This window comes from Phodopus roborovskii, unplaced genomic scaffold (genome assembly GCF_943737965.1).
Source record: "Phodopus roborovskii unplaced genomic scaffold, PHOROB, whole genome shotgun sequence".
Classification (NCBI taxonomy): domain Eukaryota; kingdom Metazoa; phylum Chordata; class Mammalia; order Rodentia; family Cricetidae; genus Phodopus; species Phodopus roborovskii.
Genome location: NW_026126418.1, coordinates 35,391,021 through 35,410,365, shown reverse-complemented (window position 1 = coordinate 35,410,365; position 19,345 = coordinate 35,391,021). Strand labels below are relative to the sequence as shown.

The 19,345-nt window shown below is 40.4% G+C and overlaps 1 protein-coding gene across 1 annotated transcript; it reads left to right on the top strand.

Moving 5' to 3' along the window:
- Positions 1-306: 306 nt before the first annotated feature.
- On the top strand, positions 307-7,713 carry G6pc2 (glucose-6-phosphatase catalytic subunit 2). The gene is made up of 5 exons (XM_051183843.1): positions 307-524; positions 1,049-1,158; positions 3,352-3,463; positions 5,930-6,045; positions 7,202-7,713. Exons 1-5 carry the CDS (start codon positions 307-309, stop codon positions 7,711-7,713), a joined length of 1,068 nt encoding a protein of 355 aa, XP_051039800.1.
- Positions 7,714-19,345: the final 11,632 nt, after the last annotated feature.

Below are 19,345 nucleotides of genomic sequence, written 5' to 3'. Positions count from 1 at the left end.
TGTGTGAGAAATTTCAAGCAAACATGATCCAATTGTTCATACAAAAGAAGGAGCAGAAGAAACCCACGTGCTTCTCTCCAAAGTGCTCCCAAATTGCCTCAGATCAGCACACACTGCACCTCTTTTCCAACAACTAAAGTCATAAACAGGTGAGCTTGGGGGGGGGCATCATGCTTCCTCCACAGATGGCCAGCATCACATGGCACAGTGATGGCTCAACACATCACAAGGGTACCATATAAAGGCACCCAAACTTAGTGCTCTGCAGCTCCAGTTGCTTCAGGATTAGAACTGCATCTTTTCAAGATGGATTTCCTTCATAGGAGTGGAGTACTCATCATTCAACACCTACAGAAAGACTACAGGACCTACTACGATTTTCTAAATTTTATGTCCAATGTTGGAGACCCCCGGAATATCTTTTCTGTGTACTTTCCCCTTTGGTTTCAACTGAATCAGACTGTTGGAACCAAGATGATATGGGTAGCAGTCATAGGCGACTGGTTCAACCTTATATTCAAATGGTAAGACTGCTGATTTTTTTTTCCTAAAAACTTATTCTTAAATGGGTAATTTTAGCTTAACAAGCAAGCTACAGGTGAATACGGTTTGACTTGGAGTGTATTCCAAACAAACTGGTTACTTTGAGACACCAGATTCCTAAGTAGAACTTAGAAAAAAGCATAGAAATATTTACTTTGACTGAATGACAAGTGATTCTAAAACCCACTAACACATGATAACCAAGAAGTTAGCAGTATAGTAGTGTCATTGATGATCCTAAGGACTGCTTTGATAGTCCCACTCTAAGTATCCAAAGCAACCACAGGACTTCCCTGTTTATGGGAGGAGAGGGTGTCCAAACCCCAGCTACTACCATCTTCTGTAATGATGAGAGACCAAAACCCAAGTTATTTCCGGGTGTCTTAATTATGAGCTTTTCCCCTTGACTCATTTCTTGAGTAATTTTTTTTCAAGAATCACCAGTCTTCACTTAGTTAACTGTTGTATTTAAGTAGATGTGAAACTCATATGCTTATAATTACAGGATATTATTTGGGCATCGTCCTTACTGGTGGATCCAAGAAACTCAGATTTACCCAAATCACTCAAGTCCGTGTCTTGAACAGTTTCCTACGACATGTGAAACAGGCCCAGGTAAGCAACTAAAGAAGCCTCATTTTACTGAAGCTACTCTAAGTCTTTATGGTGATTAGCGTCCTGTAATCATATGGTATCTAGGATCTCAAAGAAGATGTCATGAGTGGAGATGCTTAACATTAATTGTAAAAATTGCTAATGAGGAAGGCAAGCATTTTATGAATAATCAAATTCTATATTATTTGTGAATGACTGTGTGGGGAGAATACCTCCCAAATCATTTTATACCTAGGTATTTACTTTTTGAAGGAATGGTTTGGTATGATGGTTTGGTATGAAAAAACAGTAAGCTAGAACAAAGTCCCAAAGAACTACATTTAAGAGTCTACAAATGGATGGACATGGTAGTGTACACCTTCAATCCCAGCACTCAGGAGACAGAGGCAAGTGGATATCTGTGAGTTAAAGGCCAGCCGGTCTATAAAGTGAGTTCCTGGACAGCCAGGGCTTTGTTCTGTTACACAACCCTGTCTCAAAGAACCAACCTCCCCTCCCCACAGAGAAAGAGAGAGAGAGAGAGAGAGAGAGAGAGAGAGTAGAAATGTTGATTTGTCTGTTGTCCAACAGCTTCCTGGCTACAGGTTTTCTGAGAATCTCATGAGGGAAAGACATGTTTTGTAGGAAAGGTGAGGACTTCCTTGTGTTCCTGTTGCTAGTATAGTGTCTCTAACATTTTCTTTTCCTTTTCTTTCTTTTTTTCTTTTTTCTTTTTTGCTCTTGGTTGTGTAGCAGGCTTCTTAGGCAGTTTTTAACTTTCAAGATCTGTATTAATTATGACACATTATGAAGTTGAATTTAAAGAGAGTAAAAAGTATATATAATGGAACATTCATTACATGTTGCCTTAAGTTATGTGAAAGTGTTGTATTGTGCCACATCATAGTTTGTTGAATAGCATAAAATACTGGCCATTAGGCAGTCCTTTGAAATAAACCCTAAATGCATGAGCTCCTGATAAATTTTCTGAATATCTTCCTTTGCTCTCATGAAAGCATACACTATAATTAATTCTTTAGCTATCTGCTGCTCCAACTGTATGCCCCATTAGCCAAGGGTTAAATGTATTTCACACTTGTGTAACCTATATGTGATGAGTAGGTAGAGGGATCAGTGAACAGCTTTGGGGGTGACTGAAGTGCTCTTTTCCTTCATCCTGGATCTTCCTAGTGTCTATTCCATCCTGTGAGAGAGAATTCCTACAGTGAAAAACGGGTGCATCCATGTTTACCAAAAAAAAAAAAAAAAAAAAAAAAGTGACTAGTGTTTTGTTTTGTTTTTTTAAGATAGTTTGATATTTAGCCTGAGTGGCTTTCTGCTGGGTGAAAAGTTATGTCTGAGTAAAGTGGTTAAAAGTAAAACAGTATAGGAAAGCTATCAGTTCTAGTAATAAGGAAAGGCCTGATGGCAGGTGTTTTCTGTTGAGATTCACACCACTTTTAGTGTCATTGTAGATTGGATTCTCCATTGTTTAGCAGAGATTCTCACAGCAGTGGCCACAAAACTCTGGTTTCTGTATGCACACAGCAGTTGTTTGTGAGTCAATAGTAAACACAGGCAGAAGACTGTTAGCTTAAGGAAAATAAATCAATTCAAGATCAAGCAGAAGTACTTTAATTTTCTTGTCATTTGAAAACAACATATGAAGAATGAGTAAGATTCTGTTAGATTTGGGTGCAACTGTCCATGCTCTTAATTATACTTGAATATATTGATTTGCAGAATCCAATCAGCTTGAAAATCTGGAGGAGAGAAGTTAATACACAAAGCATTTTCATTAAAGAAAGTTAAGGTAGAATTTCATAAAGATATGGTTGATTATATATATTGTAAGTTCATGATATTCACAACTTCTCATGGCCCTATTATGTCGTGGAATTGTCAGAGAAGTTACATTCCCTATATTTGACATGGCAATTTTAATTCTAACCATCATTATCCATATTATAAATGATCAAGAGTGGGCTATTTAGGGACAAAGAGGAAAAATCAGATATTTCTAGCAATTTTCTCTATGTTCTTTCCTTTTTTTTTAAAGTGTTTTTTAAATGGTGAATTTGAGTCTCAAATTGACTCAACTTTTATCTACTTCTGTACCGTACATATTAACCCATTATTGTAATTTTCACGACAAATATAACATCCTATTGTCTGATACTTAATTCAGCCCTTTTTGAACAATGCTTGTTACAGGAAGTCCATCTGGTCATGCAATGGGCTCATCATGTGTCTGGTATGTCATGGTAACAGCTGCCCTAAGCTACACTGTCAGCTGGCTGGATAAGTCCTCTGTCACTCTGCACAGGTCAGTTCGCTCCACATTAACAAGACAGAGTTGAATATGTGAAGTTGTTTCTAACTATTCACTTTAATACATTCTTAGTTGTTCAATGAAATGTACTTATTCTATTCTTTCACAGCCCATGTAGCAGAATGAGTGGGAAATGAATATTCTGCTTTAAGATAATGTCCTAATTAACTCACAGTTATTTCCACTTTTATAATCGAGTTGGAAATGTTTATCTGATTAATGACTTGCTAAATACGCCTTTGGGATTCTGAAATTCAATTATTATTTTGATACCTCATAAACAAGTCATCTAAAATTGCATAAGGAAACATTTTTGCTTGAAGGTTCTCTTGCCTTAAGATTAACTTAAAATTTTAAGAATCATCGTTGCTCTTGAATGCATTGATTTATCTAGTGAAATTATGTTCCCTACTTTGAACACCCAATACTTTTAAGATCGCTAAAATATATTCTAGCTGTTAAAAACCCATGCAGTCATTTTAATTAAAACATTCTCGAGGCAAAATTAAATTTGCATGTTAGATTTACTGCCAACAGATTTCTTAATGTGTAGCCCCATACAGAACTTTAAGATAGTGCACCATTGTAGAAACTGGCTTTTTTCTTCTGTGCTTCTTTTGAAATTCTTTGTAACTAGAGCAATCCCAAACACCACTTTAGTCATAAATTGTGCAGTTTTGGTTAGAAGCAGAAATCTTATCAAATATTAAAATCAAACCATTAAAAGAATTGCAAGCCAGAAATCCTCACATGCTATGTTGTTGACAAGCATACCAAAATTTAGTTATAGAAAGAAAACATGTCAATCTTTTAAAAAATCTGGTATACAACCATTACCAATATATAAATTTCTTCTAAAATAAAGAATTGAAAATACTATCCACTTCTTAAGAGTGGGGATGAAAAATGTAAGAAATAAGTCTATGCAGGTCATTCTTTCCTTGAATTAACAATCCTAAAAATATGTTCGTTCTAAAAAAAAAAGTGCTCCTATTCCTTTTGATGTTTATAATGGCAATATTTTCTTCATCTATAACACTTTAGAGAGTGGGAGATGAAGAGATGGCTTGGTGGTTAAAAACACTTACTGATCTTGCAAGGGACCCAGATTCAGTTCCCAGAATCCATATGGGGGCTCACAACCATCTATGACAGCAGTCCCAGGGGATCTGATACCCTTTTCTGGCCTCCAAGGGTATCTGGGTCACATGCAGATGGCGTTTGATACATACATGCAAGCAAAACACTCATACACATAAAATAAAAATCAATTCAATCTTTAAAAGAAAATGTGGTAGGTTCCTACACTTTAAATCGACATTTTCAGCCCCTTGTTAATTCTTCTTCCCTTTGGATGAACACTGATACATCTCCTTTGACAGACTCATTTCTTCTTTTTAATCTTTGGTTTTGCTATAACTAAATTTTGTTCTGATTGTCAACAATAAACCATCTGAGAATCCCTAGCACTAAATACAGCTTTTTTTTAGAAATGGATTTTAGTATTCTACATTTTTGTTTTGTACATTTCTTCTTCGAATTGAACGTATACAGTATGTTTTCTTGTTCCTTCTTTTTCTGTACCTCATACAATGAGTCTACAAGATTACATAATGAGGTCATGGGCTCAGTGGGACATCCATGAGCTTTTCACCTTTCCAGTGTTTTCCTCAAACAAAGGAAAGCTGAGAGTGGAGGGCAGAGAGGAAGCACACATGAAAGTAACATAAATCTTTATGGTTCATTCACACATGCACACACACACACAAACACACACACACACACACACACACACACACACACACACACACACACACACACCAGAACCTTCCTTGTTTCTTTTTTCCTATTTTAAGGTCATCAAAATGCCTTCATCTTTAAGAACAATATTTATAATTCTTCGATAATTTCATACAATGTATCTTCATATTAATCTCCTCTCATTCAACTTCTCCCAGATCCAAACCTTCCTCCTTACCAATCCAATTTTGGGTCTCTGTTTCTGTGTGTCTTTCTCTCTTAAACTCATCAAAAGAAAATTGTGTTATTCAACTATTCTTGGGTGTGGAGCCTGACTGGAACAAGGTGGACCTACCAGGTATCACACACTTAAAGAACAACAACAAAACTAACTCTCCCCTCCCTGTGACTGTCAAATACCAGTAGCTCCTCTGTTGAAGTAAGATTTCATGCCCACATACCTGTCCCCCATGCTGGAATCTTGACTTGAATGCCTTGCTTTTCAAAATTTATTAAAGTCTTAGGAGATAGCATTAAGGAATGTGAAGTTCTGTGCTTATGCCTTTGAATCCATATGAGGACGTGTGGAAAAAGAGACTCTCAACTGGGTTATGTGGTGCCTGGAAGATTTCCATAAAAACTATCAGGTGTCACCCACCTAAGTTTATAGGTGCTGTGATTTCTCTGCTATTCACAAATGTGTCTGTTCTTCCATCACAGACTGACCTGGTCCTTCCTTTGGAGTATTTTCTGGTTAATTCAAGTCAGTGTCTGCATCTCCAGAGTATTCATAGCAACACATTTCCCTCATCAGGTCATTCTTGGAGTCATTGGTGGTAAATATATTCTCTTATGTCTAGTTGTGTTAGTTCACCTCTGCTTTGTTTGCCACATTGTGGTGTCACATGCTACCTAGCCATTGGTTTTCTGATGTCGGAGGTAGTTCTATCAAGCCACTAACACAAATGCTACCACAGGGGCTTAGGTGATTTACTACCTCTCTCCTGTGAAGTGTGAATTCTAATTTGTCTTAATAATAAAAACCTGGAGTCAGCTATCAAGGGCGAAAGCTGAAAGATCAGAGAAGCAGAGCAGCTGGCCACTAGAGTTCTTACCTCCACCAATGCTTAGACCTAAGGGCCATCCTGTCTCTATGAATCCTCAGACTGAATGCAATTAACTCTATCTCCTCCCGCCGTATATTCCTCTCTCTGCCCAGCCATATCACTTCTGTTTCCACCTACCTAGTGCTGGAATTAAAGGTATGTGGCTCCCAAGTACTGGGATTAAAGGTATGAGACACCACTACCAGACTCCATTTCTCTTTTAGACTGTATTACTCTCCTGTACCCCAGGGTGGCCTTGAACTCACAGAGATCTGTTTGCCTCTGCCTCCTGAGTGCTGGGATTAAAGGTGTGTGCCAACTCTGCCTGGCTTCTATGGCTAACTAGTGGCTAGCTCCGCACTCTGAATTTCAGTCAAGCTTTATTTGTTAAAGAACAAACAAAATATCACCATACTCCTGCACCTCTGTGTTCATGCTGACATAGTTTCTCTCACTGAAGTAAATGGGTAACTGCATGGTAAGATGGGCCTTTCTGAGGTGTAATTGGAGTGAAGTCCGTCTCCCAAACCATCATGTCATATACTGTGCTATTGGGGACTTCATAAAGATCCTGCAACCCACTCTGTCTGAGTTATCTAAGTTCTTATAGCATGGCTTAACTCCACTTAGGGACAGCTTTGTATTGCTCAGTGTTCTGCCTGCAAAATGGGTTGCCGTTCAATGCTATTGACTTTTAACTGATCCTTCTTGGCCCATGTAGGTAGTTGAAAGATGATGGGACTGTCCTGATTTCAATTAGTGTCTGAAAACACTTTAGGAAATTGTTAGAACCTGGCTGTCTAAGGCCCTCCACAGTGCAGAGGTGAGGGATTCCTGAAGGGCTCAGGGTCACACACTCATGTCAGCATCTCTTTGTAATCCCTAGGGATGCTAGTAGCAGAGGCCTTTGAATACACTCCAGGAATCCACATGGCCAGCTTGAATATGTACCTGAAGACCAATATCTTCCTCTTCCTATTTGCACTTGGCTTTTACCTGCTTCTCAGACTGCTCGACATTGACCTGCTGTGGTCTGTGCCCATAGCTAAAAAGTGGTGTGCCAACCCAGACTGGATCCACATTGACAGCACGCCTTTCGCTGGACTTGTGAGAAACCTTGGGGTCCTCTTTGGCTTGGGTTTTGGCATCAATTCGGAAATGTTCCTTAAGAGCTGCCAAGGAGAAAATGGTTGCAAGCTGAGCTTCCGGTTGCTCTGTGCTGTGACCTCACTGGCTACATTGCAACTTTATCACTTCCTCAAGATCCCGACTCACAGGGAACCTCTATTTTACCTGTTGTCTTTCTGTAAGAGTGCCTCCATCCCGCTGACTGTGGTGGCTCTAATTCCTTACTGTGTCCATATGTTAATGAGAGCCAGTGAGAAAAAGACTATATAGAGCTGTGCTTTGTGGTCCCAGGATCACCTACTGCCTGCATTCCTCAATAGAACCACAGAGGAGGGGTACTGAAAGCCTCTCTGCCGAGGTCACAACATGGTGGCCACAGGTCCTGCCCCACCCACAGACATAGGTTTAGTCAGCTTTCTCAGTGGCATTTGAAGTAACAGTATTTGACCAGGTATAATAACATCCATATTTTCTTGACAAACCTGACAATATGGCAACATAAGAGTTAGCATAACCCATGTAGAGACAATGGACAGGGAGTGAATGCTGACTGTCCCAGTGAGTGTGATGGCTTCTCCTTTTTTATCACACTCTATAGCACTCAACAGATCCTCCAGTGTCTGATGCCTCCATGATCTTAAGGCCTGGTTGCTTCTGGCTCCCATGGGCCTGTTAGAGGCATCTACAGCCGAACCCTATCTCTTCCTGTATCCGATAAGGAAATGGGGTTCATTCATATCAAGTAACATGCCCGTAATGCTATGTTAAAACTAGAATTAGAACCTGAGACTTCTGATACATATCTCTGTGCCAATGACTTGTTAAGAGCAAATGCATGTGTTTATGGTCTATGATCGCCATGTGATACTCCTATTTTTCTTTTCAGAAATGGCATTGAAATGCCACATCTATTTGACTTAGATGCAGATTGCAGAGTCTTTTCCAGGCCAGCAATGGCTGTGTATGTGGCACATATATCCAGGGCAAAAGAGCAGAACAAGCTCCAGTCTGGACCTGGAACTCTTAACTGCTGATCTCTGTTCTATAGGAGTTCTGTCAATGTTTTAACAAACCCTGCTGAAGTCAACCCATTGGATTACTGTTTACCAGAATGAAGGGCCCAGACCCTCACACAGCCCCCTGCTTTCACAGCCATGACAGGCTGCAGAAAAGACCCAGCAAGATACAGGCCCATGACCTAGCAACATGTGCTGAGCCCCCAACCTTGCCCCACCTTGCCCCACCTTGCCCTAATCACTAGGAAGCCAGATACCCTCCATGTGGCAATGAACCAATCAGAAGTTAGCTGGCAGGCTCTGGATGTGCTTAACTGATAATAGTGGAATGCAGAACATATCAACCACCCTGGGATGACCTCTAGGAATAGCAACCCTTCTGCAGCTGCAGTTGACCAATCAACTCAGGATAGGTTGCCCAAACCCAGAGGTGCACCAATCCTGAGACTGTTGCTATGCAACTAGTGGACTCCCCTATCAGATACTTTCCTTGCTCTACCCCAATATATGCTCTGCCCCACTGCTGCTCAGGGTCCCTCCTATACCACCCACTGTGTCAGTTGGATGGAGGACCCGAGTTCATTCCAGTTAACTCGTTAATAATAATAATAATAATAATAAAAGACTCTTTGCTTTTGCATTGGATCATGTCTCTTGGTGGTTATGGTGGTTTAGAGTCTGGGCACAGCAGGCACGACACTGAAAGGCCTCGTTTCTTCACTGTGGCATCCCCATGTTTTACTTTTAAGAATCAAGTCTTTCAAAATCAGGAAAATCAAATTCTTCTACCTCAGAAAAGCTATTAAATACTTGTGCATCAGTTCATTGGACTAATCTCTGTGCTTTACAAAATTAATTATGGGTTATTAATATTACATCAAAAACTTCTCAGAAAGCCTTTTTTCTTCCTTATTGAATTCTGGACTTTTAGTTGATAATGATGTCTTTCTGATCAAGTTCAAAGATTGTGCATTTGTCTTTGCTAGATTTTTATGGCCTATGGTCTCCAACAACACAGTCTGTAACTCTTCTTAAGAGTATTATACATGAATTACTTTAGGTAATCATACACTAAATAGGTCATAAATATATATGAAAACATACCAGTTGATAGCAGTCATGGAAAATTACATCACCAACACCTAATAATTGGCTGCTTTCCAAGTGTATTTATAGAAAAGATACTGTCGGTTTTACAAGACACATTAATTATCATTCTTTTTTAAAAAGGCAATTGATTCCTTAAGTGAGGGGTGGGGGGTAGCCAGGGCAGAAGAAGCTTTTACTTGAGAATACATCCATCCTTTGTTGATTGGGGAACTGGTGGGAAAGAAGTAGGAAAGAATTGTTCTTGAGGATTTCTTCAGCATTCCTTGCCACTGTCTCTGTACAAGTCTAACGTAGTCCTCAAACATTGTGTTTTTGTCAGTCCCACCACATCTTCTGCAAAAGTAAGAGGTCTGCTTCCCTCTGAACTTTTTTTTTTAAAGTTTCCTGTAGAGTCAATAATGTTCATCTTGAATCCTCCATCCAAGTACACTGTGAGCCATCTTTCACCTGGGCCTGAGGGGACTAGGACATCAAGTACCAGGGGTTTCCTCTGCTGTGCCCACTCTACCAGTCATTCCCTGTAGGCTCCCATAGAGGAACTTTCTTCAGCTACCCTACATGGCTGTCTGTCAGATGACATGTGATCCTCAGGGTATATGGGATGAGGCATGGCTTATTTTCAGTAATTAATCTCCAGCAACTCTACCCCTGTTTCCCATGAAGCCTTTGAGTCCCTTGTGAGGAAATTTTTCTTTCCATCTAGTTGAAATCTCCTGGAGGAATCCATATGGAGGCAATTTGCTTTTGTGATTGAAATTGCTTAGGCAGCAAGAGGAACAGCTCTGTACAGCCTTGGAGGAAATGCCTGATTTTAATCATGATGGAGAAGACTTTGGCTTTCAATTTATTCACAAGAAATAAGCAAAATTGAGCTCATTTGACTCGCTGTATCCATCCATTCACAGTGTGTACACATCTGCATATTCAACAGAAAAATGTCAATATCATGAGCTGTCAGGATGATAAAATCTAGACAAGCGGCTTGAGAGGCTGTCCCAATCAAACTTGCATTTAGAAGAAATGCAAGGGAATGTATTATTGCTAAAACTAGCTACCAAGAAGAATGTTGAGTCTCTTTTGGTAGCCTATTGATTGGGCTTTTCCCTTAGAAGGTTAAGTTGGTGCCATCTCTGTGGTATGTTCCTATATACCCTAAATTTTACAAGTCCAACTTTTTAATATAAAGTTTGAGACCAAATAGACACACACAAAAAACTCTTAGTTAAACAAATTTTAACTTTTGATTCATTAAATATATTCAAACTACTTTCCTAGCAGTTTTTAATTGAACTTTTTAGAATGATAAAGACATCTGCTTCTGTATAATATTATAGTTTCTGGCTAATACAAATGAGGAAGGGTATTGTCTTAGAGTTTCTATTGCTACAATGAAACGCCATGGCCAAAAGCAAGTTGGGGAGGAAAGGGTTTGTTTGGCTTACAACTGCTGTGTATCATGAAAGGAAGTCAGGACAGGAACTCAAACAGGGCGGGCACCTGGAAGCAGGAGCTGATGCAGAAGCCATGGAGGGGTGCTGCGCCCGTACAGACTTGTTCTTCATGGCTTGTTAAGTTTGCTTTGTTATAGAACCCAGACTGCTATCCGAGGGATGGCATCATCCACAATGGGCTGGGCCATTACGGCCAGATCTTATGGAGGTATTTTCTCAATTGCGGTTCTCTCCTTTTAGATAATTCTAGTTTGTGTATTAAGTGGACATAAGAAGAACAGTTAGCACAGGTGCTATAAAATGTTATTTATTCTTAGTTAATTTAAATGTGTGTCTAGTAGATCCTGAATTGGATATTACAAGTCCAACCCCACAGTGCTTTTCTGTGAAAAGCAAAAGAAAATTTATGTTGTCCTCTATCCCAAACTACATAAAGGTGAGGCTGGGAGTTTGTAGCAGGTTGACATTGGGCTCTACAGCATTTTCCAGAGGTTACCACAATAGAGACCAGACCCCTTCTCCTTGATCCCATCCTCTGAGATTTGGTGTGGGTTAATTCTCCCTGCACTATGTCTTGGGAACCTAATGGCAACAAAACTGTGTGCTTTATCCATAATTCATGGCCATATTCTGGATAACTGGATGACTCCAGCTGCCCTGAAGACTTTGTCTTCATTAATAGTCTTGGTCTCCTTGTAAACTGTACACAGCATTTTTGGATGCATACCCGAATCTAATGTTGTCAAGGAACTAAAGAGCCATTCCCGACTGTTCTCTTATCTTTAATGTGTCATCTGATGACCTCCACCCCACGATGAAGGTCAGGTGAGGCTACTTTGTCAAAGTTCTCATCCTGCTTCTATGAAAAGAACTTGAATGGTAGAAAGATCCAGAAGCAACTCCAGCGACAACTCAGGAGAAAATTCTAAGAATAAATGTTTCATTTTGGGCTCTGCAAAGGACAAATGCAGTTATGTCAAATCTGAGGCTGGTTTGTGAAGAGTACTAATTACTGTCTTTGCTGTCCTTTGATGGGGATTGCAGTAATGATTTAAAAGGAACCACATCTCATTTCTTTAGGCAGCACAGAAGTGATCTCCCTAAAGTAGGGAGAAAACTCAAAGATTGGGGTTATAAAGGTTAGCAAGAAACCAATTAATTCTGTTCTGTTATGAATTTTTAGCTTCTTAGGGTCTTTCCTTTTCCACCAACACTTTGCCTTCTGATTCCTGAAGTACTCTGTCTTCAGTTCAAAGACTGTGTTGCTTCCTCTGAGAGGTTGCCAGGACAGGGTCAGGAGATGAATGAATGTGGCAGCCTGGGCCCTGCTGGGTTAGGTGACACAACTAGGGGTTACCTTGGCTCCCACTGCTCATCATCTCATTTCCAGTGCTGACCCAGATGAGGACTGACCCCTTCTCTGGGATCACCTGGGAACCATGTAGGAAGAGCAGGTGACATGTGTGCCTGAGAAAGAACCCACCTCCAAAAGAAGAAAATAGCCCCCTCCTAACTCTTATGTGCTGTAGCACATTGATGGCTCCATCACACTCTAACTCCCAATCTAAAATTGACTTTCCAGGTCCTTCCTGGGCTCTGTTTCCTAAACAGCCCAAGCTGTCTTCCAAGACCATGCATCCTGCTTTCACTGGACAGTGTTTTACCCACCACTGCCAGTAACAAATGCTGACATCTCTAAGTTTAGCAATCCACATTAAAAACGCATGGTCTTTGAGATACTTTTCCTTTACAAATATTCCTAGCTCTGCCATTAGAAAGTTTGGGTGGGTGAAAGAGTAATGGAGTTGTCAATATTTTCTTATCTAAAGACTTAGAAAAGAAGACGCCGTGTATCTTATTCTCTTAGCTTTGGCATCCTCATGCCTTTCCCATCCTGGCCAATCAGGAGGCACAGTTATAGCTCAATCTGTGTGTACCAAACAGCATTAGAATTCGGCAGGTAGATGCCAGCAAATTCAAGGGCAGTGGATGCACAAAGGACTTCATGGAGCTTATCAGTCATCACCTTGGACAAGTGTCATCAGTCTTACATTACAATCTAGTTCTAGACTGTCATTCTGAGACCATTCAAAATGAAGTATAAGTTTAGTAAACATTTCAAAACACTTTTATTCTTTGAGAATTTCATATAATATAATATCATACTTCTTAGTTATTTTCTCTTGCTTTGAAGAGACACTATGACCAAGGCAACTTATAAAAGAAAGCATTGAATTTAAGGCTCATGGTTGTAGAGGGCAAGAGTCTGTGACCATCACAATGGGAATTGGCAGCAGGTGGATAGACCTGGCGCTGCAGCAGGAGCTGGGAACTTCTATCTAATCTCTGATCACACAGGCATGAGGCAGAGGAGAGAAAATATACTAACTGAGAATGGCATAGGCTTTGAATACTTCAAAGCCTACCCCCAGTAATATACCTCTAACAAGGCCACACCTAATCCTCCCCAGTCACATCAACTTCAGGCCAAGTTTGAGCCTATATTCAGTCCTCCCCCTCACCCTTTTCAGATCTACTCCTGCCTGCCTTTACCTTCTGCTTTGGCTTCCATCAATGATGAGCTGTAGCCTGTAAGCCAAGTAAATCCTCCCCTCACCCCAAGTTGTTTCAGGTTAATGGTTTATCACAACAAGAGAAAACAGACTAGGACACCCATTGAGTGAGGCCAATTTGTGCTACCCCTATACTGCTAAGTGTGAAGCCATCCACTGGAGTCTGGTCAACCTACCAGAGACCACAGCCTTAAAGAAAAATGACTTTTCCTCTCTTGAAAGGAATAAACTGTGCATGCATCCTTGGCTGTGGGTTGGGACCATGAACCACACCCCATATTCTTCCATGCTACAATGATTGGGTTGATCATGTGTAGGTAAACACACCTGTTTCGAGTTCATGAGTACAGTATTCCTGTCATGTCCAGAAAATATCCGTGTGCTCCAACCCTCTTCAACTTCTGGCTCTTCCAGTCTATTCGCCTCTTCTTCCTCCATGGTCCCTGAGCTTGGGGAAGGGGCAGTTTACTACGGATGTCCCATTGGTGGCTGCTCCACAGTCACGTGTTCTCTTTGACCAGTTGTGAGTTTCTGCATTAGTCACTATCCACTGCATGAAGAATCTCCCCTGATGAAGCCTGAGAAGTACACTAATCTATGGATAGAGAGGTGTGGATAGAGGGCGATTTGACACTTCATCCATTAAGCAGAACAATACTTTATAAATCTTTTTATTTATTTATATAATTATTATTTTTTCTTCTTTTACATATCGATCTCAGTTCCCTCTCCCTCCCTCCCATGCCTCCCGACCCCCCCTCCCATTCCTATCTCCACCATAACTCCACAGGGAGGGTGATGCCTTCCAGCAGGGATCATCAAAATCTGTCAAGTCATTTGGAGTAGGGTCTAGGCCCTCCCTCCTGCCTCTAGGTTAAGGGAATATCCTTCCATGGGGAATGTGCTCCCAAAGTCCTTTTGTGCATCAGGGATACATCCTGGTTCCACTGTCAGAGGTCCCTTAGACTGTCCAGGCCTTCTAACTGAAACCCATGTTCAGGGGATCTGAGTCGGTTCAATGCTGGTTTCCCAGCTATCAGTCTGGGGGCCCATTAGCTCCCTCTTGTTCAGGTCAGCTGTCACTGTGGGTTTCTGTAGCCTAGTATTAATCTTTTTTCTTATCACTCCTCCCTCTCTGCAACTGGATTTCAGGTGTTCGACTCAGTGTTTTGCTGTGGATGTCTGCTTCTGTTTCCACCAGCTACTAGATGAAGGCTCTAGGATGGCATATAAGTTATCAATCTAAATATCAGGGAAGGGAAGGGCATATAAGGTAGTCTTCCACTATTGCTCAGATTGTTAGTTGGGGTCATCCTTGTAGGTCTCTGGATATTTCTCTAGAGTCAGTTTTCTATAATGCTCCCTCTATTATGGTTATTATGGTATCTCTTTTTTCTTTTCTTTCTTTTTCTTTTTGCTCTTATCTATTTGTCCTCCAACTCAATCTTCCTCCCCTTCTCTTTCTCCTAACTCCCTCTCAACTCACTGCCCCCTGCCCACTCCCAATATGCTCAGGAGATCTTGTTCCTTTCCCCTTACATGAGGGATCTTGTACGAATCTCTTAGGTTCCTCCTTGTATCCCCGTTTCTCTGATGGTGTGAATTATAGGCTGGTGATCCATTGCTCTATGTCTAAAGTCCATATATGAGCAAGTACATAAGATGTTTCTCTTTTTTGTGACTTGGTTACTTTACTCAGGAAGGTTTCTTCAAGTTCCACCCATTTGCCTGTGAATTTTAAGATTCCATTGTTTTTTTTTTTCCGCAGAGTAGTATTCCATTGTGTAAATGTACCACATGTTCTTTATCCATTCTTCAGTTGAGGGGCATCTAAGTTGCTTCCAGGTTCTTGCTATTACAAATTATGCTGCTATGAACATAGATGAACAGATGTCTTTGTTGCATGGATGTGGATCATTTGGGTATATGTCTAAGAGGGGGATTGTCGGGTCCTGTGGTTGACTGATTCCCATTTTCCTGAGGAACCAGCATGCTGATCTCCAAAATGGCTGTACAAGTTTGCACTCCCACCAGCAGTGGAGGAGTGTTCCCCTTTCTCCACATCCTCTCCAACATAAGTTGTCATTGGTGTTCTTAATTTTAGCCATTCTGGCAGGAGTAAGATGGTATCTCAGAGTTGTTTTGATTTGCATTTCCCTGATAGTTAAGTATGTTGAGCACTTTCTTAAGCCTTTTTGATTTCCTCTATAATTCTCCCTTCAGTTCTGTACCCCAATTTTTAATAGGGTTATTTGGTGTTTTGGTGACTAGTTTCTTGAGTTCTTTGGTGTATTTTGGAGATCAGCCCTCTGTCAGATGTAGGGTAGGTGAAAACCTTTTTCCAGTTTGTGGGCTACCATTTGGTCTTGTTAATTGTGTCCTTTGCCTTACAGAAGCTTCTCAATTTGAGGAGGTCCCATTTATTGTCAATCTCAGTGTCTGTGCTACTGGAGTTATGTTCAGGAAGCGGTCTCCTATACCAATTTGTTCAAGGGTACCTCCTACTTTCCGTTCTAAGAGGTTCAGTGTGGCTGGATTTATGTTGAGGTCTTTGATCCATTTGGACTTGAGCTTTGTGCATGATGATAGACATGGGTCTATCTGCAGTCTGCTGCACACCATCCTTAACGAAGTTGTGTAGCACAGACTAAGATCAGAAAGTTCATTCCAGCTGTAACTCAGGTTCATATCCAATTAAATATAATATTCTCTGGCTCTCTATCATTAGTCACTTCTTGTCACTGTCACCAAAAGCCCAACAAGAACCAACTTAAGGGAGAAAAGACTTACTTTGCTACCTAGTTGAGGAAGCATGGCAGCAGGTGGATCCACAGTGGCGAGAGCTGGTTGCAGCTGCTTGCTTACATTTCCATGAATCAAGAAGCAGTGTGGAGAGAGGAAATGGTTATCAACTTAAAGGCCCGCCCTTACCCAACCCCATCACCCACTTTCTCCAGCCAGGGCCCATCTTCTAAAGGTTCTGTAACACTCCCCCCACATCTACACATTGAGCTTATAGGGATCATTTTAGATTCAAATTGTAACCCTTCCTCATATCCCTCCTTTGTTTGCTATTGGGAAGTACTGTCTTGGTGGAAGACATAGGTATATTATTGCCATTTCTCTTTAAAAAGGAGCAAGAACGATGATAGGAAAGGCTGCAGCAAATGTATTTCATAGGTACTGTTTTAGTTTTACTTAATGAGTAGAACAAGCCTATAAATCCTAATCTGAATTGAAATTTGCTCTTTTGTTAAACAATTTTGGATCTATAAAATACATCTTGGCCTTTAAAACATTCTATACCAATTAAAATTCAAGTTTATAGCTATGCAAGGAAATACGTGATGATGTGAAACAATTCAACTGATATAATGAGGCAAAATTATTAACATGAGAATATTCATAGACTTCATGCCCACTGATTGTTCTTATAATTAAATTACCAATTCCATTCTTCCTCGACACTTTAAGATGAAAATTCTTGCTGGAAGAGATACTTAGTGGTTAGCAGATATAAAAAAAAAAAAAGAAAGAAAAAATACTAGGCTGAGTGAAAGAGGAGACTTTTTGTGGTGTTGGAAATGTTCACTCTATGAGAAAAGTGACTCTATGTTTGAACTAGTGTTTTCATAATTTACTGATTGTGCATCTCACAACCAACTTGTTATTCAATGACAAATAATCAGCCTTGAAAATATACATGAAAGCAGCAATATACAGACTTAGATGGCACATGTATGTATTTAGGAATATATACAAATATATGCACATGTATGTAGCAACAATTATTGAGAAGAGACCAAGAATTGGAAAGAGTTATGGAAGGGTTTCAATGGAGGAAAGGGAGGTGGGAAATAATGTAATTATGTCTCAAAAAAATTAAAAACATAAAGATAAAGACATATTTTAATTTTCCAAGCTGTTGGTATGTGCTTCTTGAATGTAACACAACTCTATCAGTTAATATTATGATACCAAGGTAATTGAGAATAACCATGTGAAAGAAATACTAGAAAAGTTTCAAAAACTGTTCCAAGATCACCCCAGGGTCAAATTGGGCTTTTCTTTTCTAACCTTTCAACCATCCATTTGATGTTAATCAGGTGCCTTGGGGTGCTGGAGGTGTAGGGATGAGTCATGTCCTGGGGTCACACACTGCTATCTTAGAGTGCCATAGCCTTTGCTGTGAGGAGGGTCCCATTGTTTCCCCACCATCTGCTGTAGCTCTAATAAATGCTAGGAATGCTTCTATCTGGTGAAGCTGAGACATTTTAATTGAGTCCAAAACTGGCTATGAATTGATTGGTGATATGACTTCCCATCCTTGTAGGCTATCCTTTCAAATCTACTCTGTCCTTTATATTCTTTCTTTCCAGTTGTTTAAAACCCTTTAGGTGGGATCCAGATGTTCCCAGTGTAAGCCCAATACACTTATTGAGGGGTAGAGAATATAAGCATCATAGTTCCAACACTATGATGCCTAATATGAAATGCCTAATTAACTTCCTTTATTTAAATCAGGGGAGGTGAAATATATTTTGAAAAACCACTAAAATAAGCTATAGGAATATTCGCCCTCCTTTCCACAGTAGTAACTTGTAAACAGATGAACTGGTTTCTCCTTTAAATTAGTAACTTTGAGATTACTCTAAAAGCCAGGCATGCTAGCACAATGCTAACTATTCTAGCACTTGGAGATTAAGGCAGGAGAAACATGAGTTCCAGGTAATCTGAGATATGTAGACTGTTCCGGGATAGACTGAGTCAAATAACTAGAACCTGCCTCCCAAAACACAAAAATAAGCAAAAATAATTTTAGAGTATCTCTCAATATAAAGGTCATATCTGAAGGTCATTCAAGCACAGTATAGTTTAGTTTTCCATCTACTTATTCTTCAATATCCTTATGAATCAAAACCTGTTTTTAAAGCTGTGTTAATTCATAGTTAACAACCACAACAATGATGAGTTTGTTTTTTATTCCTTACTCTTTTTGCTTTTTTGGAGGGCCACCACCCAGCTTCCAAATAAACCATACACAGAGGCTTATTCTTAGTTATGAATGCTTGACCTCAGATTGGCTTGTTTCTGGCCAGCTTGTCTCATCTTAAATTAACCTGTCTACCTTTTGCCTCTGGGCTTTTATTTTTCTCTATTTCTGGATACCTTACTTTACTTCTTACTCTGCGGCTGGCTGTGTGGCTGTGTGGCTGTGTGGCTGTGTGGCTTGGTGGCTGGGTGGCTGTGTGGCTGTGTGGCTTGGTGGCTGGGTGGCTGGGTGGCTGGGTGGCTGGGTGGCTGGGTGGCTGGGTGGCTGGGTGGCTGGGTGGCTGGGTGGCTGGGTGGCTGGGTGGGGGCCTCTGATGTCCTCCTCTCCTTGTTCTCTTGCTGCTCATTTCTTTTCTTTCTTGTTTCTACTTCTATTTATATAGCCCTGCCTGTCCTCGTTCCTGCCCCAATATTGGCTGTTCCCCTCCTTATTAGACCATCAGGTGTTTTAGACAAAGAATCATAGCTTCACTGAGTTAACCAAATGCAGCATAAACAAAAGTCACATACCTTAAAATAAAATTTCACCCCACAACAAAGTATTTTAGGGCCTTATGCAAACAAAAATGTGCTTTTTATCTTTTGTCAAGGTGGTTGAGGTAAGCAGCCAAGGCTGGTGAACCAGCTGGGGGATATACAGGAATCAGGCTTATTCTTTTTTGCTCTGCTATCACAGAGTAACATAGTCCTTGTCCAAATG